Source organism: Notamacropus eugenii, chromosome 1 (assembly GCF_028372415.1).
Source record: "Notamacropus eugenii isolate mMacEug1 chromosome 1, mMacEug1.pri_v2, whole genome shotgun sequence".
NCBI classification, from domain to species: domain Eukaryota; kingdom Metazoa; phylum Chordata; class Mammalia; order Diprotodontia; family Macropodidae; genus Notamacropus; species Notamacropus eugenii.
The window spans coordinates 7,262,159-7,285,630 of record NC_092872.1 but is presented as its reverse complement, the minus strand read 5'-3'; the positions used below and the strand labels follow the sequence as shown (position 1 = coordinate 7,285,630).

General features: G+C 37.2%; 1 protein-coding gene across 2 annotated transcripts in view; it reads right to left on the bottom strand.

Annotated features, from left to right (window-relative positions):
• Nucleotides 1-23,472, bottom strand: part of QRICH1 (glutamine rich 1) — a 76,672-nt gene that overhangs the window by 42,275 nt on the left and 10,925 nt on the right. For both annotated transcript variants that reach the window (XM_072651602.1, XM_072651592.1), the window contains exon 2: nucleotides 6,263-6,592. In XM_072651602.1, coding sequence (XP_072507703.1) covers nucleotides 6,263-6,571 — 309 coding nt within the window. In that variant the 5' untranslated portion in view covers nucleotides 6,572-6,592. The remainder of the gene's footprint in view (nucleotides 1-6,262; nucleotides 6,593-23,472) is intronic.

The window sequence follows — 23,472 nt, the reverse complement described above, 5'->3', positions numbered from 1 at the left end:
GTCACCCACGCACTAGTACAGGCCTAGACAGCATCACACTGTAAGAATCAAAGGACTGTATGGAGCCCAAAGCTACCTCTACACTCCCTACTACGAGTGGTCATCTGGTCAGGAAGAGGAGCCCAGTAACTCCTGGGACAATCCATTCAACTTCTGTGAAATTATGTTGTGATTGTTTGAAAACTATTTCTGATATAAAGCCTGAATTTGCCTCAATATCACTGTAACTAAGGACAGGTAGATGGGACAGAGTGTCAGGCCCTGGAGTCAGGAAGATCTGAGTTCAAATTCAATCTCAGATACTGAGGAGCTGTGTGACCCTGGGCAAGGCAAACTATGGGCCTCAGTTTCCTCATCTGTAAAATGAGCTAGAGAAGGAAATGGCAAATCACTCCATTATTTTCGCCAAGAGTACCCCCCACAAGGTGTCACAAAGTTGTACACAACTGAAAACAACTAAACAAGAACAAAAATTATAAAGAAAAACCACCACCATAACATCATTCAGCCTTCATAAAGCCTATGAAGTTAACTGCCCCCTATAACATTATTCAACTTAAAAGAAAAATCATGTTTTCAAGAAAACAATGACTGATGTTAGGCAGGATATGCCACTATTCTCACCTTCCTCTGAAAGTAGAGGAAAGAGTTTAGGAATGATGGAATCAAATTCTCACTCCCAAAAGCCAGCTAAAAAAAACAAAACAGCTTTTCCTGTTCTAGGCCTAGCAGCAGAGTAAAAACAAACAGCAGGAAGGAATGCAGTAGCAAAACAGCTCAGGAGCTTGAGTGCTCTATATAGGAACTTCTCCCTTAGTAAAAGGCAGCCCGGGGAACAGAAAGAACATGAGAGTGGAGAGTCACAAAACACAGGTGTGAATCAAGACTGTTACTTTCTGGTTGGGCAAGTCTCCTTCCCTTTCTGAGTGTCCTCAGCCTCCTGCTCTGTAAAATTAGGGACTGGATTAAATAAACTCAACTCTGCATCCTGCTCTCTAGGAAACTTTTACCCTGCCCTCGTTTTGCTACTCCACTACATTAATTTCTTCCTTTCTGTCCACAGAATGATCTTCTGGTGTAGTGCTGAGGTCTGCATGACTCTGAACAAGTCCTCCAACCTCTCCATGGCTCACTTTCTTCAACTGTAAAATGGGGCTGTTACTACTTGTGCTATTGGCATTTATTTACATTTTGTAAATCTTAAAAGTATCCTACGAATGTCAAGGAAAAGATTATGCTACGTTCCCTTTTGTTCCAGCCTTTTTCTGGCTCACAGTAGGTAGTTTATTCACTCCAACTCTCGCTCCAAAACAAAAATCTTGGACAGAAAGACCAGGTGCAACACATAACCTACGTTTCCTACTATTTACTTTCTTGGTGTTACGTCCCTCAAACAGTTCTTAACCACCATTCTTCAAAAGAAGTATTTTTTTCTCTTTTGCTGATACAAGCTCATTACTTTTACTTCAGGAAGCAAGAACTAAGTTCACCCATTCAGGGAAATCAATTTCAAGCAATGCCTTAAAGCATAAAGTGAGGGATTCCTATCAGGATCCAACTTGGCAAAGAATGTTGGAGACTGGGTAAAAACATCTACAAAATGATGATTCCTGAATATTTCCTGCCACTTTAAATATAAACGCCCAAACCTTAAATAAAGGAGACTTCTGTGTAGACATGGACTTATTTTCTCAAGATCCCTAAACCATGCCTTGTGCAGCAATACCTCCTCTGGTTTATTTTCTTATTTGGACAGGCAATGGAATCCGACAAGATTCTCTGCTGGAGCTGGAACTCATCCAAAGGCTCCGGCTCTCAGGAGAAAGAAGGTGAAGGTGACTCCCTGAGCCAGAAGAGGTCACTAGAGAACACCAGGAATTCACAGAAACTGAGTTCAAGGCACTATTTACAAATGGCTCATAAAAATACAGAAATCACAGGATATTAGACATTCAAAAACATGCTTATCAAGCTGCTACCATCAACAAACAAAATCCCTATCAGGGAAATGACAATGTACAAATATCAAAACATGGGATAAACATAGAAACTGCAAAGAATACACCTGTGGAGTCGATTATGGATTTTGGAAAGGGAGAAGGAGAAATAAAGAATCTAAAACACTTAATTCATAGTAGCAATTATGAATCACTAGCCTGGTACCTCTTCTAAAATCTATCAATATCACATACAGGGAATCCAACTTGTAAACGAGCTGTGTTTTAAAGTTCATTTTAAATCAGTTATTTGGAAATTAAAACGGTTTTCTTGTTGAAATAATATTATATGATGTGGTTATGTTTCCAGATTTTCGTACAAAAGCCTAGGAAAAGCAACTATAGCAGAAGAAGACTAAACTTGGATGGAATTGGAAGTCATTGATTTCAATTTTGCCTTCAACCCTTGTAATCATGAGTAAGTTATTTCCCCTCTCTGCAACTCAATTTTTCAGAGCTATATAATGAGGATAATATTTGTACTACCTAATGTTACACCTCATTTTTACTAAAAACCATATTTCCCAGGTTGATTACCCATTTAAGACTTAGCACTAACTTACTTACATAGATATTTTCAAAAACCAAAATGATTTTCAAATGACAGTTACAGTCTAAGTGATTTTCAAAGGTGCTGTCAGCTTTGAAGTTACTTCTAGAAGCGGAAATTTTCAAAGCCCCTCGAGAAAAAACACCTTCATTAGAATAAGTGCACACAGACTCTAAAACAGTTACTTTGAAATGGCTCAAAACTCACTTCGATGTATAAAGTCTGGCTGAAGTGTCTGTTTTTTAAAAAGTCACATTCTAATCACATCTCACATGTATAAGATGTGATTTTAGTTTTAGAAATGGAATAAAATACTTACATAATTAATCATAACCCAGTAAACATCACCTACTGAACTTATTAAGTATTCATGTTCAGGGGAGTGGGGAAAAAATATTATTTCAAACAATATGGTCACATTCCTCCCAAATATTTATCTAAGAGCTTCTTTCAAGGAAGGCTGAAAAATCAATGGAAAGAAGATTTTGAACAGGGAACTGAGAAACAGACCAAAAGGAGTCAAAGTGCTAGAGTACTTCTACAACAACGGTACTGAGGAAGCACCACGTGTATAATGTCAGTCTGACATTTATCCATGAAGCCAGTTACAAAGAGGATAGGTCTGCTGGGACAACAAACAGACAGACAAATGGCACTATAAACAGCAGGCTGTGCCTTTACTGTAAATATCCCACGGTTTTAAACTGGGTAATAAATGCAGAAAACCAAGCACTTAATGTAATTCCAGAATGGTGGCGAGCACTCTCTTGCGATAGCTTTGCTCTGTCATCCTCAGAGTTCTCATCACTGTTCAATAAATCTGGGTGATCAGAGGAAAATGCAGATTAAAATAGGCTCTTCGCCTCTCCAAAGCTTGTCAAAAGGCCCAGAAACAATCCCTTGGTCATGGGTCCTCAAAATGATGATTCTTCTATGGTCATGCTAGGCCAATACAACAAAAGCAGTAATCTCCACCTGCCATTTGAATGCAATGAACAGAAAAATGCCATACTGGTATAACAGGGACATAGAATCATTAAACGTTAAACAAATTCTGGCTCTAACATTAACTGTCAGTCACTTCACTGGCATTGTTTCTCATCTGTAAAATAGGTATAAAAAAGTTTGTACTAAGGGGCTATGAGTTATTGAAGAGGTTAAGTTCTTTGGGCTTATTGTTCTCCTTATAATGAGACATTTCTTCTTTGCCTTCTAGGGTCCAAATTTTTGGGATTAAATAGACACCTGACAGACTTACAAAAAAGTGTTCATTCCTTTTTTCAAATCAGCACACATAAGGAAATAGAAATAGACAACAAAACTCTACAGGCAATCATGAATAACAACCTTGAATAAAAAAATCAAGTCCAACTCCTAATTCTCAGAATCACTTAGAAGACATTCTCAGAGAAGCACAGGCAGATGCTACAGGAACTGGCACACATGAATCCTACATCTACCTTCCATCTCTCTAAGGCAAAGCTCAACAAATCCCAGGGGCTCAGTCACCATAGTGCCTAGCAATTTCATCATGATTTCTATTTTCAAAACTTACAAAAATGCAATTTATTTTTCCTCATATATATAAGTTTTACTATAATGATCAACTGAATAGAAAACATAGCATAAGGGATCCCTCACTCTTCTCAGTTTCACTCACACCTGGCCTTGGGTTCCAGAAGTTCCAAAGTGGGATGACTGGCCATTAGGGTTTCTGATTATCTCATATATAACCCAAGAAGTAACCATCAGATTTATTCAGCTCCCTCCTTTTTGAATCCTTTCAAGAATTCAAAATCTTTTCAAGTACCCAAGTTGGATCTTGACCTAAGGATAGAACAGATAATGAGGTCCTAGCATCTTTATTCCTTCTGGGGTTTTTTCCTTCTTTGGAAGCTAACACCTATATCCAAATAAAATTTATTGAGCTTTGTTATAAGGAGAAATAAACAGAACCATCCCCAGACAGGCATCAACTATTGCACTACCTTCCTCACTGTGAAGTAACTAGAAATATCTGCCCTCTCACCTTCATTTCTCCATTATACCCCTACTTCCCATTTCTCCTCTCCCACCTTAGGAGAGGAAGGGAGGAAAAACAGCACCAGACACCTGAGGTAGAACAGAAAGGGGCAGTCACTGGGAAAGGCAAGAAAGTTCCACATTTAGCTAGGAGAGTGGGTTTCATATGAGAAGGAATGAGGAAAATATTTCCCAATTCTCAGCAAAAGTATATTTTTATTTTTTCAATGTAATGCCACTGCCACTTCACATTTTTCTAAGAGTGGACCAAAGAGCTCATACAAGGAAGACCTCAAAAGAGCAAATGTAAAAAGAACTCAGAATATGTGGAAGACAGAATTTTTGGAACTACATAATCAAGACCTTCAAAATCAACCAGTCTTTCTAAATTAGTACAATTTCTATATTTAAACTCTAAATTTTAGCGCTGAGTAGCAAGTTCTCCAAATATAGTGTTCAGTATGAAAGAATACAAAGTAAACATACCAAAACGAACTAAAGCTCTTAGTATGTCTACATGCATTTCATATACAACTTAAAGCTCAAGACTTAGTTCTATATCAGAACAGTCTTTTGTGCCAGACACTACAGGAATCCAGTTTCTTCTTAATAATTCAAGCTATACAAAAGTGGAATTAGCTGCTTTTGCAGAGAATTCTCAATCATTAGAAATAAGAATGGGAATGGGGGAAGGAGTGCTGTGCCTAAAAGCTTTCTAGGAACATCCTGGTTATCTTTATCAACACTGGTCAAGATGGAACACACTGAGAACAAGAACTAAAGGAAGACACGACCTATTATTATCTGACATATGTTTGGGAGGGCCCAATTGTTGCTGTTGTCCAGTTGTATCCAACTCTTCATGATCCCTTGTAGGGTTTTCTTGGCAAAAATATACTGGAGTGGTTTGACATTTCCTTCTCCAACTCATTTTACATATTAAAAAATTAAAGCAAATAGTGTTAAGTGACTTGCCCAGAAGCATACATTGATTTGAACTCAAGAAGCCTCATCTTCCTGACTCCAGGCCTGGCACTCTATCTAGCACTACTTAGTTGCCCAATTGCAGTCATGAAAAATCAATATCCTAAGTCCTATCTGCATGTTCAATGAAGCTGTACTAACATGACTTCAATATAATCCCTACCAAAAGCAGTCCCAAAACTAATAAGTCCCAACCCTGCAAAGGCAGGTGTTGGTGATCGGGGGAGTAGAAGGTGGGGGCTGGAGGGAGAAGGGCGAAGAGGGAGATAGAGTGGGGGGGGGGGGGGGGTGTAGAAAGAGGATGGAAAGGAGAGGGGAAGAATGCAGGTTTCTCTATCACAAATCACTGGGCAACACATGTCAGGAATATTGTATAATAGATTCCTAGTAAGGTATATTGAACTAGATAATGTCACTAAGGTTCCCTCTAGCTCTGAGATGGCATGTGTGTTTTATGGGATTCTTTCAGTTAATAGCTAGTGTAGCTGCACTTCTCAAACCACAAAATGGTGGGAACCATGGTACTAAACACTAACAATTCTACTCAATGGAAGCATAGTATTCTGCGCATAGTATTCACACTCTATAAAATAGGTCAAGGTCAGAATCATAACCAGGTGACCAAATTATGAGAGATAACCAAAGTAGATTCTATACAACTTAGGACAGTGATTTATCCCCAGCAATAATGTCATACTTTCTTCTTTACCTGAACCTGCTGTGGCTGTTGGACTTGGATCTGTGGTTCTTGCTGGGTCTGCTGCTGAACACTGGTGGTTACAGGACAGGCAAGTTCAAGTAAAGATCCAGCCACTTCGGTGCTATCTGTGTAAATGCAGTTTCCACCCTGTTGGTACACCATAGTAGTAGTAGCCGTCTGCTGGAACTCCTGAAGTGCTTCAGGTCCCTTGGATGCTAAGGAGTCCAGGAACTCCTTCATCCTGTGCTGTGGGATGGATCGTGCTTTCACTCGGATGTATTCTTCAAAAGAAATGGTGTTTTCCAAAGAATTATTCATATTGCAAAATCTTTAAGATCCCTAAGGATAAAGAATAAAAGAAAAGGCAGAGTTCATTTCTTTTTCTTTCTTTTTTTTTAAAGATCCTGATAAAGCAGAACCATTAGCAATCATCACAATGAAAAAGACTTTTTGTAAGACAACTGGACATAGCTGGAATCTCAGGCATAGATTTTTTTCATACAAGTTTATATAGTAATACATTTTTCTTAAACCACATTACTTCTATGCTGAAACTAAATTGCATTTGCTTTTGTTTTTAGCTAGTTTTTGTCACAATGCTGGGGAATAAATAAAAATAAATTAATTGAAAGTAAATTTTAAAAATAAAGGGAAAGTATTGTTGTTAATCAGTCTAAGTATGGGTAGACCCAAAGTATACCAGGACTCATTTGTTACATGCAAAACTACATTGTAATCATAATTTTATTTTGAAGGGGAATGGAAGGAAACAGGAAAAAGGAGAGGAGAAGCCACAGTAAAAGAAGACTAAAAAACAAATCACACCAACCAAACACTTCACACTTCATCTAACCCCTAGTGAAAGTGACAAGCACATTCACTATAGAAATGTGTTAGACGCATATTGCACCTCACTGGATAAGACAAGGGTTAACCAATAAACTGGGGTCATATATTCACCTCCAATACCATAAAAAAAGAAAACAACTTTACAAAGGCAAGTAATCTATGAATCATTAAAATATATTTGTTGTGCTAAAATTTTAATTTTATTGAATAGTAATTATGGGCCAGCTTGGAAGTTTCAGTTATTTTCAGTTGCAAAGGTATTGTTTTCAATTAAATTTTATCTACAAGTCAGCCTGTTTTCAATTATCAAACTCTTTAAAATTATAATAATTAAGCTCCACTCCCAAAAAAGCAAGATAAGAAAAGAAACTTCTCCCTTCCCACACTGCCCCTTGCTCCCCCAGTTCTACAGTCTCTCATCCCCAGACCTTCTTTGGACAGGTAGGGGGCTAAAAAGTAGAATATTGGCTATAACAGCAGACTTGTTTGATATGTTGGCTAGTTTTGTTGAACTTGTTTCTTTCCCTTTTCTTATTCTTTATTAAAAAGAATGGTTCTCTGGGAATAGGTTGGGGGAGAGATAATGGAAAATAAGTGAAATAAAAATAAGACGTAAAAATTCTTATTTAAAATATGTCATTTCCTTCAAACTTAGCCCCTTTCCAAAATTTTCCATTATTACTGAAGGCACCATCATCCTTTTAGTCACTCAGGTTCACAACCTTGGCATCAACCTTGGCACTCACCACCCCACATACTCAGTTACCAAATCTGGCTTTTGCTTTCCATCTGTCTGCTTCTCTCTACTCACATGCTCATCACTCTAGGTCAGTCCTTCACTACCTTTTGCCTAGAAAAGACTGCTGCAATGAGCTCTTACTTCTTCTCTCTCCCTTCTCTTAATCTATCCTCCACACAGTTGCCAAAGCAATTTCACTAAAACTAAAAAACAATTCTAATCATATGACCTCCTTAACTCAATGAACTCAAATGGCTTCCTACTGATTCTAGAACCAATTATCACTTCATCCTTTATTAATTTCTATATTGAGATTAAGCATTATAATATACATAATTAGCTCAGTAATATATGGTATTGATGGCATATGTTCAAAATTTTTTTTTACTGATTGGGTGTGTGATCAAAAAATTATGGAGACAACCCATCTATTTCTGCTACTCCATGCCCTTGCTTTTGTGCATCTAGATACTGCTAAATGCTGAATCAAAACTAGAGAAGACAAGAGGCAAGAGGGAGGGCAATAACCTAACCTAAAATTTTTCTACCAAAAATGATTTTCACTTTATCTTGAGTGTGACAAGGAAACAGTGGTAGTGGGGGGAAAAAATCTAACTACTTGCCCCTGCTATAGGGCAACTTATTAACAACAGCATTCTCTGAAGAAATAAGACATTTCTTAAATGGTTAGCATCAACTTTAAACCTTGAAGCATCAACCCTGCATCATGCAAGGTCAGCACGAACACATTTATTTTAGCAGTATCTCCACTGGCGTGTACAAGTTAGCAAGTAATGTACAAAGAATTGGTTTTTTAAAACACTAGTAAAAAGGTTACCAAATGCAAACTTTTGTTTAAGAGTTCTTCAATACAGCAACCTAAGCACATAGTTTCAATAAAACATGACTTTATTTTTATGAGACAGAGAGTTAAGTCCTTATCTTACCCAAGTACAGATTTCCCGGGCTATCAACTAGAGATAAAAATCCCATGAAGTTAATCAACACATACTGTGTCCTATTAGCTATTTGTGTGACTTTAATGAGCCCTTTTGCTATCTCTGATACCTCTGTTTAAATCATAAGAACATAGGGTCACTGGAAGAGAGCTGGAAGGGACTTTAGAGGTCATCTAAACCGTACCGAAGATGGAGAATTGGAAAGGATCTTTGTCCAACCACCTCATTTCTCTCTCTCTGTCTCTCTCTCTCATCCCCCCCACCTATCTCCCCCATCCCAAATGGCAGGATGTCACTAACTCCCTGTATTTGAAATAACTGGTAGGGGGTCTACTATAAATTCATAGAAGATTAACTCCAGAAAACCCCTCAGAAATCATCTAAGAGACAGCTTGACATCTGGATAAATTTTGGAAACGAAATCAATATCCAATGACTGGGCAATGGTTAAACAAATTGTAACATAGAAATGTATTAGATGTAAATTGTGATGTAAAAAACAAAGAATAAAGAAGGGGAGATTTCTATGACCTAATGGCAAATGAAATAAATGGAAACAAGAAAATAATCACAATGACAACAATATAAATGGAAAGGAAAAAAAAAACTGAAACTATAAAGATCAAAGTTGGCTCTAGTCAGTCAATAAATATTTACTGAACGCCTACTTCATGCCAGGGAGTGTGCTAATTGATGAGGATACAAAGAAAGGCAAAAGACAGTCCTCATCCTCAGAGAGTTCACAGTCTAACCCAAAGCAGTGGCAGTAAAAATGTAATGACTCCTACTATCAGGTGCCTTCACAGTCCACTTTTCTCAAAATGCTTAACACCACCTTAATGATTCTACCATCCATAATTTGTCTTAACTCTCAAATTGACAGTAAGAGACCTAGCTGGTCTTGAACTTAAAGACTGAAGGTGATGTTCACTTCAGAGTAAGATTTGTGCAACGATCTAGAACAAGCCTTTCCTATTACAGATCTAACATGCTCAACTTGGTGCTGTGCAATATGTGACCAAGGTGCACATTCACTGCACAAATGAACGTTATTGACTCCTATGTTCTTGTAGAATTCTTATTTTTAAAAATTAAGCTCTTTATTTTTAGTTTTCACCATTCATTTCCTTAAGTTCTAAATTTTCTCCCCCTCCCTCTCCAAGATGGCATGCAATCTGATATGGTTCTACACATACATTCCTATTAAACACATTTTCACATGAGTCATGTGTGCAGAATTCTTACACAAAAAACTTTGCCCCCTTGCCTTTAAAAACAGCTTCTACTACTACTATAGTTTTCCTTTTCTTAAAACTTGATTTTTCAAGCATGTTTAGTCCATTACATGATTAAAAACCCAACATTATCTTCATATCTGGCCCAAGTTACCCCCTTTTCTCTTCTGGGAGGTTCACTCTGGTTCACTCTAAAAGACGAGTGAAGAGTTCGAATCATCCGAGTCCTGATCCTCTGCCACTCTAGAATCGTCACTTATCTCTGACATTTTTACTCTCATTTATGAGCAAATAATAGTTAACTGTTATCTAGAACTCAGGAAAAGTCTCTCAAGACAATTTTTCGATATACACCTCAAAGATTGAGGTGTATATAAAATAAAAATAAATAAATAAATGAATAAAAATAAAATAAAATAAAATAAAAAATTTTTTAGTGACTGCTGTTTCCAAAAAGAAACTCAAGAGGAAATTCAATGGTAAACTTTTTCTGGATCTTCTCAAAAACATAGTTAAAATATAGGAAGGGATAAATTTATGAACAAATATGGTTATAAGAATTTCAAAGTAATGAAGTTTGAGGACTGGGAAATCACTTCCTTTGTAGAAAAATTTTTCGACACTCCTCATGTATAAAAATATTTCTAGCAGCTTTTTGTGGTAGCCAAGAATTGGAAAATGAGGGGATGCCCATCAATTGGGGAAGTCTGAACAAATTGTGGCATATGAATGTAATGGAATATTGTTGTTCCATAAGAAATGATGAGCAGACAGACTTCAGAAAAACGTGGAAAGACTTTCATTGAACTAATGCTGAGTGAAGTGAGCAGAACCAGCAAAACATTGCATACAGTAAGGGCAACACTGTTTTATGACCAACGTTGACACTTAGTTCTCAGTAATGCAATGAACTAATACAATTCCAAAAGACTCATAATGGAAAATACTATCTACATCCAGAGAAAGAACTATGGAGTCTTAATGCAGATTGAAGCATGATTTTCTTTTCTTTTCTTTTTTGGTTTGTTTTTCTTTCTCATGGTTATTCCCTTTGATTCTAATTCTTCTTTACAATATATCTAATGTAGAAATATGTTTAATATGATTGTACATGTATAGCCTATATCAGATTGCACACCACCTTGGGGAGGGAGAGAAAATTTAAAACTCAAAATCTTGTAAAAGTGAATGTTGAAAAACTAAAACTAATTAAATGTTAATAAAGAAAAAATGGAAAATCTTCCTACAATTCCGAAGTACATAAAATCTTTTAAAAACAACCTTTTCACTTCAGTTCAAAATCTCACTTCACCTAATTCTGTTTATTCTAACTTAAATAATACCATCAGCATGGCCATGTATATAATTTCATTTGCATTTCACAGCCATTCAATCAAAACAATTCCTGTGAGTGACACAGGCAAAAAAATGTATTATTTTCTTAAATAGCTAGAAACCTTACTAACAGAGAGAGAGAGAAAAATGCCATTTAAAATAAACGTAGACAATGTAAAATATTTGGGAGTCTACCTGTCAAGACAAACCCAGGAACTACATGAACATTATTACAAAACTCTTTTCACACAAATAAAGTCACATCTACACAACTGGAAAAATGTCATCTGCTCATGGGTAGGCTGGGCTAATACAAAAGAAATGAAAACTCTACCTAAATTAATTTATTCAGTGCCATGCCAATCAGATTACCAAAAAATTACTGTATAGAGCTAGAAAAATAATAATAAATTTCATCTGGAAGAACAAAAGTTCCAGAATATCAAGGGAGTTAATAAAAAAAAAATGCAAAGGAAGGTGGTCTAGCTATACCAGATCTAAAACTGTATTATGGCAATCATGAAAACTATGTGGTCTTAGTTAAGAAATAAAATGGTAGATCAGTGAAATAGGTTGGGTATGCAACACAGTAGTAAATGATCATAGTAATCTAGTGTCTCATAAACCCAAAAACTCCAAGCTTCTGGGATAAGAACTCACTATTTGACAAAAACTGCTGAGAAAACTAGAAAATGTTATGGCTGAAACTACATAATTTAGACATAAAGGGTGATAACCATAAGCAAATTAGGAGAGAAAAGAATAGTTTTCCTGTCAGATCTATGGAGAAGGGAAGAATTCATGACCAAACAAGAAACAGAGAACATTATGAAATGCAAAATGTATCATTTTGATTACATTAAAAAGGTTTTACAGAAATAAAACTAATGCAACCAAGGTAGAAGGAAAGCAGAAAGATGGGAAACAAGCTTTACAGAAAGTGTCTGTGATAAAGGTCTCAACTTTTCAAATACATCAAGAACCAAAGTCAAATTTGTAAGAATACAAGTTATTCTCCAATTGATAAATGGTTAAAGGATATGAACAGGTAATTTTCAAATGAAGAAATTAAAACTATCAGTAGTCATATGAAAAAATGTTCTAAGTCACTACTGATTAGAGAAATGCAAACTAAAACAACTCTGAGGTACCACCTCACACCTGTCAGACTGGTTAATGTGACAGAAAAGGAAAATGATAAATGTTGGAGAAAACGTGGGAAAATTGGAACACTAATGCATTGTTGGTGCAGTTGTGAACTGATCCAACCATTCTAGAGAGCAATTTGGAATTATGTTCAAAGGGCTACAAAATTATGCATACCTTTTGATCCATCAATACCACTACTAGGTCTGTATCCTAAAGAGACCATGAAAAAGGGAAAAGAACTCACATGTACAAAAATATTTATAGCAGCTCTTCTTGTGGTGACAAAGAATTGAAAACTGAGCAGATGCTCATCAACGGGGGAAATGGCTGAACAAGTTGTGGTATATGAAAGCAATGGAATACTACCGTGCTATAAGAAATGATGAGCAGGAAGATTTCAGAAAAACCTGTAAAGACTTACATGAACTGATGCTGAATGAAGTGACCAGAACCAGGAAAACATTGTACATGGTAACAGCAACACTGTGTGATGATCAGCTATGACGGACTTACCTCTTCTCAGAAATACAATCAATGATCCAAGACAATTCCAAAAGATTCATAATGGAAAATGCTCTCCATATCCAGAGAAAGAACTACAGAGTCTGAATGCAGATCGAAGCAGACTATGTTCACTTTTTTTGGTGGATTTTTCCTTATGGCTTTTTCCTTTTGTTCTGATTCTTCTTTCACAACATGACTAATGTGGAAATATGTTTAACATGACTGTACATTTATAACCTATATCATATTGTATGTTGTCTTGGGTGGGGGAGGGAAGAAAAATTTGAAACTCAAAATCTTATAAAAATGAATGTTGAAAACTATCTTTGTATGTAATTGGAAAAAATAAAATACTATTTGGGGGGGAGGGGGGAAGGGAAAGAATGTATACTGAGATTTCAAGCCTGGTTGCTGAGAGGATATTAATGCCTTTGTCAGTAACAGAGAAGTTGGGAAGAAAAGATGGTTCTGGGGAAAAGATGAGTTTTCTTTTGGGCAGGCTGAGTTTGAGATGCTTAATGGGACAACTAGTTTTTTACATGGGGGGAAGGAAGGTCTATGAACTGTAAACATCCTGCCCAACAAAAATCCCTTGATCCCAAGGACTCTAAGCAGATGAATTTGGTTTTGGAATTCAAGTCACTATTTGGTTCAGTCATAAATCCCTGAAATATCTGAGAGAACTCAATCTCCACAAAATCAAATGTCTTCCAGGGGTTGGTTCTCACATGCTAAAGTTAAATGACCTACACAACTACCTACCCTTTTCCCCCACCTCATCCTAATCCCAAGAATGGCTACACAGGGAAAGTTCTAACCTGAAATGAAAAGATTTGATAAGAATCAGAATGGCATCAGCAAGTCACATAATTGTTAGCCCCTGAGATGCTTCCCCAAATTCCATTTAATTTGTGTTTATGCTCCAATTTTATTTTTGGTTAATAGGCCTTCCTAGATTTAATCAGTCTTTAGTCAAGTACTAGAGAACTAAAATTTCAATTTCTAAAGGGTTATTTTAGTGATAACAGAAGAATCAAAAGAAGAGGGTTGCAAGGATGAAGGAGAGGAATAAAAGCTTGCCTACATAACTTCTTCAGAGACCTCCACTCCTCTTAAGAGCACCAATTACCAGTGCAAAAAAAACAAAAACAAAAACAAAAAACCTTTAACTATAAGGAAAAGGAGACAACGATCAGCAAATATCCTAAGTATCTGTTCAAAGAAATTTCATTCCTAAATTGCACCTTCATCATCTCTGAAACCTGGGAACACAAGCTAAGTATTTCTAAGAAAATGATTTCATAGGCAAAAGACCCAAAAATTTAAACTAAAAGCTTTTTTAAACAATGACTCCAGAGAATAAGACACAACTTATAACTATGCTTATCCAAAAAACCATAAAATGAGTAGTTTTCTACCTCTTCAGTGTCAAGTCAAAAGTCATGACTGACAATGAAGAGTGTCCCAGGACTGTAGTCCACATGGGAAGAAGAAAAAAAAACTTAAATTTACAGGTTAGAAAAGAGAAACTAGAACAAACAACTGATAAACAGGATGCATTTCTCCTGATTTTTCTGGTGACAAAGGCAAAAAAAGAAAACCAAGCAGCTAAGAGTCAATTTACGTTTTCTGCACCCTTCAAAAATAGTCCCCAGGGCTCATCAACATTACCATTTACCCTTAAAATAGATCAACCCTATATCCCACAGTTCCTTTTCTGGGAGTAAAGATAAACAAACACTCTAAACACCTAGAGTACAAGTGAAGTAGCAGCTCTAGAGCCAAATTCTTAGTAAAAGTGGTAATAATCAGTTGGTATAATAAAAACTCAATCACTAAGTAGATGCAAATTTAAGAAAATTCTGTAAGGAGATATATTCTTCTAAAGCAGGTGGTGAACTATGGCCCTATTAGCCAAATCTGAGCCACCACATTCCAGCCAAGAATGATCTTTACATTTTCTATTATATTCTAAAATGTAAAATACATTCTTAGCTGGCAGGAAAGCCAAATAGCATTAAAAAAAAAAATACCACTTTACAGAAATGGGAACTTCACAACATAGGAACACAATCAATAACTAATATAAGGCAAGCAGAAACAGAAATGGAGAAACTTAACACAAAGGATGTCAGACATCCTGAAAGTCAAGATTCCTAGTACTTTTGGAGCCAGAATAGCTACGCTCTCACTCATCTCTCTCCCAGTCTACTTACCACTTTCCTACTGCCTACACTTGATTTACCTATCTCCATAACTATCTTCCCTTATCTCTCCTACCCTCATTTGTGATTAAACTCCTCCAGGAAGCCTTCTACAATAGGTGTCCCCATTTCCTTTCTTCTTACTCTCCTCTTCTCTCTCTACAGTCTGGCTTCCAACCTCACCATTCCACTGAAACGGTTCTCTTCCAGATTACTAACCATCTCAACTGTCAAATCTGACGGCTTTTATTATCTTAATTCCCATCTTTTCTGACCTCTCTGAAGTCTCTGATTCCTTGATACTCTCTTCTCTATAGAGAAGACCCTACTGTCTCCTGGTTCTCCTCCCACCTATCAGATCATTCCTTCTCAATTTCCTTTACTGGTTCTTCACTGAGGTCCTGAATGCTAATTGTGAGTGTCTGGAAGGGCTGTGTCCTGGGTCTTCTCTTCTTCCACTATATTATTTCACTTGATAATCTCAGCTCCCATGGATTCAGTTATCTCTCTGCTGATGAGAATTTAAATCTACTTATCCAGTCCTAACCTCTCTAATGACCTTCAGTTTTGCAACTCGGATTGCCTATTGAAAAAATCTTGAACAGGTTGCCCCATAAAAATGTCAAATTCAAAATGTCCAAAACAGAACTAATGTTCTTCCTCTCCCACCCCCCAAACCCTCCTGTCTTCTTAACTTTCATATTCCTGTCAATAGCACCACCATCCTCCCAGTCCAGACGGCTCACAAAACGTGTCATTCTTGACTCCTCACTTTCTCACCCAATCACACTTCCAATGTGGTGCCAAGGCCCATAGAGTCTACCTTTGTAACATCTCTTCAACAAGCCTTCTCCTCTCCTCTGACACTGCTACAACTCTGATGCAGGTCCTTCTCATCTTAGACTTTGACTACTCCAATAGCTTGCTATAGTTGGTCTGCCGGCCACAAGTCCATCCTTCACTCAGCTGTCAAAATGACAGCATAGGTCAGACTGTATCATTGACCCCATTCAATAAATTCCACTGGCTCCCTATCACGTCTAACACCAAATATAAAATTGTAAAAATGTTCATAGCATTTCATAACAAGCTCCAACCACCACCATTTTTCAAGTCTTCAAACATCTTCCACCACCTCCACCTTCACCCACCATGTACTTTTCAATTCAGCGACACTGGCCTCTCCTTGCTGTTCCTTGAACATTTGTCTTCCAACTCCAAACCTCTGTATCTGGAATATTCTCTTTCCTCATATTCATCTCCTGGCTTCCCTAAGTCTCAACTAAAATCTCACTTGCCACAGGAAATCTTTTTTGATCTCTCTTAATTCTGGTGCCTCCCTTCTGTTGTTTATTTCCAGTTTATCCTCTATGTAGCTTGTTTGTACATAGCTATTTGCACTGTAGTCTCACCCATTAGATGGTGAGCTCTTGGAGAGCTGGGACTGTCTTTGAGCTTTCTCCAGCTCTCAGAACAATGTGTGGCATACAGACACTTAAATTGACTAATTAGTTTTTTAAAAATGGGAAGCAGAAGGGTATAATCACTTATAACAATGTGGCTTGGAGGAGAGCTAATGATCCCTTATGAGAGTACTATAAGGCATAACAGAAAAATACTTCTCACAGTATATAGAAAGACCCTTTCTTTTCTACCTCTAGAAAGTTTATAAATGCAATCAGATCTGAAGACAAGATAAACAACTTGAAATTCTAACCTGGAAATGTCCATACACTTTAATTCAGAGATTCCATTAAGATAATACACCAAAGAAATCAATGACAAAAAGAAAAGCCCCTTAAACATCAAAATATTCATAGGCAGTACTTTTTTTGTAATAGCAAAAAACCAGAGATGCCTATCAAATTGAAGAATGGCTAAGGAAATCATAGTACATAAGTATTACGTACATAAGTACATAAGTGTAAAGAAACTATAAGACATGACAAATGTGAAGAAGTCAGAGAAGTATAAGAAAGTTTATACACATAAACTAATACAAAGTGAAGCAAGTAGAACAGGACTTCCAAGTTGAACAATGAAGACAACAACGTAAATGAAAAGAACCATCAAACAATCAATACTGAATGTTGCTAAATTACAGCAACCAAGCTAATCCCAAAAAAGACAGACATAAAATTTGAAGAGATGAGAAAACATCTCACCTAGCTTCTTTCCAAGAACTGAGGGCATCTGATTGTAGAACACTGCATATATAATGTCAGATTTTTTTTCAATGTGTTGCTTAGTTTTGCTAAATTGTTTCTTCTCTCTTTTCATGTCTTATTTTTAGGGGATAAGGTCAGTGTTAATAATTTGTACTTAACTGATATATTGCTTTGGGAGTGAAGAAACAACTAAGACAGAAAAAGAAATCTGGGTAAGGTACAGAGGAAAAGCCTCCATCAACCAGCTAAGTGGGAAGAACAGGGTTAGAGAAGCAACAAAGTATCATATTATTTTGTATGTTTTATTTTTTTTTATGCTAAATGCTCAGAGTTTTACTTGCTCAGATTTCTACATGTATTTTTGAAATGAAATCTGAAAATTTATATACATCCTAAGAAACAAAACCCAAACTGTATTCTAATTGAAATTCACATTTTAAGAATTTTGGGCAGAGCAAAGATATCAGAGTAAAAGCAGGGATAAAATAGAGCTCTCTTCCCCAACTCAGCCAAATACCTATAAAAAATGACTACACAAATTCTGGAGCTGCAGAACCCACAGAAAGAGGAAGTGGAGCAAATCTCTACCCTAACACAGCCTGGAAGGTCAATAGAAGCATCTACCGCACAGGGTTGGGAGCAGAGCCCAGTCCAGTGTGGGCCACACCAGCACAGACTGGACCTGAGCAGCCCCGGGATGGGGGAGAACTGAATCACTGACAGCTGTGGCAGTTTCTACACTTTACAACCTCCAAACAAGGAGGACAAATTTGGAGGTCAGTGGAAAAAAATCTGTCCTGTGTGAGAGAGTAGTGTGGTCTGGCCTGGCACTGGCCTCAGCTCAGTGGAGGAGCCCATGGCAACCACAGCAGCAGCTGTTTCTGAACCACTGGGCCCACAGATTGTGGGGGGATAGAGCGGCTGACAGTATACCGCCCCCCCATACCCAATGGAAGCACAGTCCTACCTTGACAAAGAGCTCAAAAGTCAAGTAAATGGCAGGGGAAATGAGCAAAAACAGGAAAAAAAAATCAGACTAGAATCTTTGGCAACAAGGAAGATCAAAACATACACCCAGAAGGAAACAACAAAGTCAAAGCTCCTTCATCCAAAGCCTCCAAGAAAAATATGAATTGGTCTCATGCCATGGAAGAACTCAAAAAGGATTTTGAAAATCAAGTAAGAGAGAAAAAGAAAAAATTGGGAAATAAGAGTGATGCAAAAAAAAAAAAATCACAAAAAATGAATCGAGTGCTTGCTAATGGGGACCCCAAAAATGCTGAAAAAAATCATCTAAAAAATAGATTAAGCCAAATGGCAAAAGAGATCCAAAAACCAATGAGGGAAAGAATGCTTTAAAAAGCAAAATTGGCCAAATGGAAAAGGAGGCCCAAAAACTCATTGAAGAAAATCATTCCTTTAAAATTAGAATGGAGCCATTGGAAGCTAATGATTTTATGAAAAATCAATAAATTATAAAACAAAACCAAAAGAATGAAAAAATAGATGACAATGTGAAACATCTCACTGAAAAAAACAACTGACCTGGAAAATAGATGCAGGAGAGACAATTTAAAAATTATTGGACTATCTGAAAGCCATGATCAGAAAAAGAGCCTAGATATCATCTTTCATGAAATTATCAAGGAAAACTACCCTGATATTCTAGAACCAGAGGGTAAAATAGATATTGAAAGAATCCACCTCCTGAAAGAGATCCCAAAAGGAAAACTCCTAGGAATATTGTAGCCAAATTCCAGAGCTCTTAGGTCAAAGAGAAAATATTGCAAGCAGTCAGAAAGAAACAATTCGAGTATTGTGGAAATACAATCAGGATAACACAATATCTAGGAGCTTCTACATTAAGGGTCGGTGAGCTTGATATTCCTTAAGTCAAAGGAGTTAGGATTAAAACTAAGAACGACCTACTCAACAAAACTGAGTATAATACTTCAGGGGGAAAAAATGGCCATTCAATGAAATAGAGAACTTTCAAGTATTCTTCATGAAAAGTCCAGAGATGAATAGAAAATCTGACTTTCAAATACAAGAATCAAGAGAAGCATGAAAAAGTAAACAGGAAAGGGAAATCATAAGGGACTTAATTAAGTTGACCTGTTTCCATTCCTACACGGAAATATTTGTAACTCTTGAGACTTTTCCCAGTATTAGGGTAGTTGGAGGGATTATATATATATAGACAGAGCGCACAGAGTGAGTTGAATAGGAAGGGATGATATCTAAAAAAATAAAATTAAGGGGTAAGAGAAGAATATATTAGGAGTAGGATAAAGGAAGAAATAGAATGCAGTAAATTATCTCTCACATAAAAGAAGCAAGAAAAAGCTTTTTCAAAGGAAGGGAAGGGGGGAAGGTGAGAAGGAAAGAGTGAACCTTACTCTCATTGGATTTGGCTTAAGGAGGGAATAACATGCACACTCAATTTGGCATGAAAATCTATCCTACACTACAGGAAAGTAGAGGGGAAGGATATAAGCGGGGGGGGGGGGGGGGGGGGGGGGTAATGACAAAAAGGAGGGCAAGTGGGAGGAGGGGTAATTGGAAGTAAACACTTTTGAGGAGGGACAGGGTCAAAAGTGAGAATAGAATAAATGGGGGGCCGGATAGGATGGAGGGAAAATAGTCTTTCACAATATGACTGTTATGAAAGTGTTTTGCATGACTACACATGTATAACCTATAGCAAATTGCTTGCCTTCTCAATGGGGGTGGGGGGGAAGGATAATGCAAGAGAAGTTGGAACTCAAAGTTTTAAAAATAAATATTAAAAACTGTTTTTACATGCAACTGGGAAATAAGACATACCAGCAATGGGGTACAGAAATCTATCTTGCCCTACAAGAAAATAGAGGGGAAGGGAGGGGTATGATAGAACAGAGGACAGATTGGAGGAAGGGGTAATCAGAATGCATGCTGGCTTAGGGTGGGGGGAGGGGAGAGATGGGGAGAAAATTTGGAACTCAAAATCTTGTGGAAGTGAATGTTGAAATAAAATAATTAATAAAAAAATTTAAAATTAAGAATTTGGAGTTAGAAGAGACCTTTAAGTAATCTAGTTCACTAGTCTGATTGTGTACCTCAACAGGAAAAAAAGTGAGCAAAAATTTTTTTTCCTTAAAATACTAGATTTTATTTTATTTTGTTCACATCCCAGTGATAAATAATAACGTTAATGGAGTAAGGTTTTTTGTAGATTTACTATGTCATATTAAAAATATAAAAATCCAACAAGCAGATAAGACCATTAGATGTGGTCTTACTGGAAATTCTTAAACCAATATACTAGTCTCTTCTCAAGTTATATTTCAGTATGTTTTTTCTCTAATATCCATATATTATTTTTTCCCCAAATTTATTAATTTGTTTTGAGTTTTCAACAATCACTTCCATAAGTTTCAAATTTTCTCCCCCTCCATCCCCCGAACAGCATGAAATCTCATATGGACTCTACACATACATTCCTATTAAACACATTTTCACATTAGTCACATTGCATAGAAAAATTAAAACGAATGGGAGAAATCATGTGAGAAACAAAACATAACACAAAATAAAACAATTTGCTTCATTCTGTGTTCTAACCCCATAGGTCTTTCTCTGGATGTGGATGGCATTTTGCATCGTGAGTCCTTTGGAAATGTTTTAGGTCCTTGAATTGCTGTAAAGAGCTAAGTCCTCACACACCGTGGCTGTTACTGTGTATTAATGTTCTCCTGAATCTGCTCACTTCACTCAGCATCAGTTCATATAAGTCTTTCCAGGTTTTTCTGAAGTCTGCCTGTTCATCTTTTCTTATAGCACAACAGTATTCCCATTATATTCATATACCATAACTTAGTCATTCCCCAGTTGATGGGTATCACCTCAATTTCCAGTTCTTAGCCACCACAAAAAGAGTTGCTATAAATATTTTTGTACATGTGGGTCCTTTTCCCATTTTTATGATCTCCTTGGTATCCATATATTACCTTATAAATTATATACATGCAATACCATACTAACATATTGTATACATTACAAAAAGAAAAAGTAGGAATTAAAATATAAGATGAAACATTTTAAATAATTTTTACTTTATTTACTAATGGTTCACATAACCTTTTTTGCTCTCACTAAAATGTCAATATTTTAGTGAGAAATGTGATTGAATTATGTTCCTTATTTTTAAAAATCTTGGCTTAATACTCTGGTATGGCAATAAGCTACAATATGCTAAAAGTGAAGGAAAAAGTGATCAATTCACTTTATAGAACTCTCACTCTTCCCAAGATGTCTTCAGCACATGACCATCAGACAAATGGCCCAAGTGAGGGTATCAGGGACAATGTGTATTTAAAATGTTTACAGCAAAATATTTTTATAAACATTGATTAATGGTGGTGGGGAGGTTGCATATAAGCATGACCTCACTCTGGGCAGCTAGGTAGTGCAGGTAGGTAAAAAGCAATGGAATAAGGAAAACCTGAGTTCAAATCTTGCCTCAGATACCAGTAGCTATGTGACCCTAAGCAAGTCAGTCTCCCTCCAGTCTAAGTTTCATCATCTGTAAAAAAAAGGATAACAGCAACTCCTACCTCCCATGGTGGTCATGAAGATAATATGATGTAACAAGTTCAGTGCTTTGCAAATCTTAAAGTGTTTTATAAACATCAGCCATTATTATGTTAATCAATCAATCAATAAACATTTATTAAATGCCTACTACCATCCATGCACTGTGCTAAGCACAGGGGATACAAAAAGAGGCAAAGACATTCCCTGCCCTCAAGGAGCTATGCTGTAAAACACTGGGAGGTGGATCCAACTGGAATCTCATAATTGACAGCCTGGAAGCACAGGATGTGAGGGATGTCATTCTACCTGCTTAAGGAAGGCTTTATTAGAATTCTAAGTCATAAAGAATGACTGATTGGACTAAATCTCTAATTTATGTCAATTGTCACCTGACATAGAGATGGGCACACTGCAGTAGTCACACCAGAACACTGATTTGAAGAATACTTATAAATAGCTCTTCCCGTGATATCCACTTGTTCTGAGTCTCCTTTAACCCACCAGTAATTAGCAAAACAACCACAGATCAGGAGACTTTTTCCTCCTTTAGGAGAGGATGCTCAACGGCCAGTCTTCAAAGCTCTCGGCTGCTCTGACTCTAAACCTGGTTTGCCCAATCCAGATTTAGTCCATGGAGTGGAAATGGTTTTCTCTGTATCTTCCTGTAACCTGTGGAACAAAGAGTCCCCTTGCAGCAAGTGGGGATCTTGTTTGGGGTTCACATGGGACCTAGACTCATCCTAAAGGCAGTCTGAATCCCAAGAGGAGTCAAGATTCTTCCCCCCTTCTGACTTATTTATGCTTCTGTCCCTAATGTATGGGGAGGGGGGGAGAGGAATCTCTACAGTAAAGCTCAGTAAAGCTCCTAACTAGGGTCTCTGAGAACAGGATTAACAGGGCACACTTTAGCAAAGACACTGGAAACACAAACCAGATACAGGGTATAGAACAGCTTTTTATTTCATTCACCATGAAAGAAACACAACACCAACAGTGCATAATCATAATCCATCACACACCTATGACTCAGTTCTAGAAGGTATAACAACTTTCATAGGCTGCTTAACATTCACATTCACTTCAGATCTGTACTGTCCAAACAACTCTCCAAGTCCAGATCTTCTGGCCAGTCAAGCACAGCTCTTCAATCCTTCAGTTCAGTATTCTAGAAGCAATGTAGTTGTGGGATGCACCGCCCCCCCTCCCCCCCACTGGGCAAAAAGCACTGATTCAGAAATCCCCAAACTCTGGAACTCAGGCAGCAGTCAAGGTCGGAAACTTCTATTTGTTAATAGTTCAGTAACACTTGTTCAGATAAAGAAATACAGAGAAGAAGAGGCAGCCAGGAACTTGAGGTCCAGTCTCAGGTTTGCCTAGGGGAGGGTAGGTTCTCAATGCCATATGCTCATAGTTACCACTGCAGGTTTTTTGAGGGGGATCCCCCCTACACTTGCAGCTGGAAATCCAAAAGAGACAGCATAGCCCTGAAGTGATAACTTGAA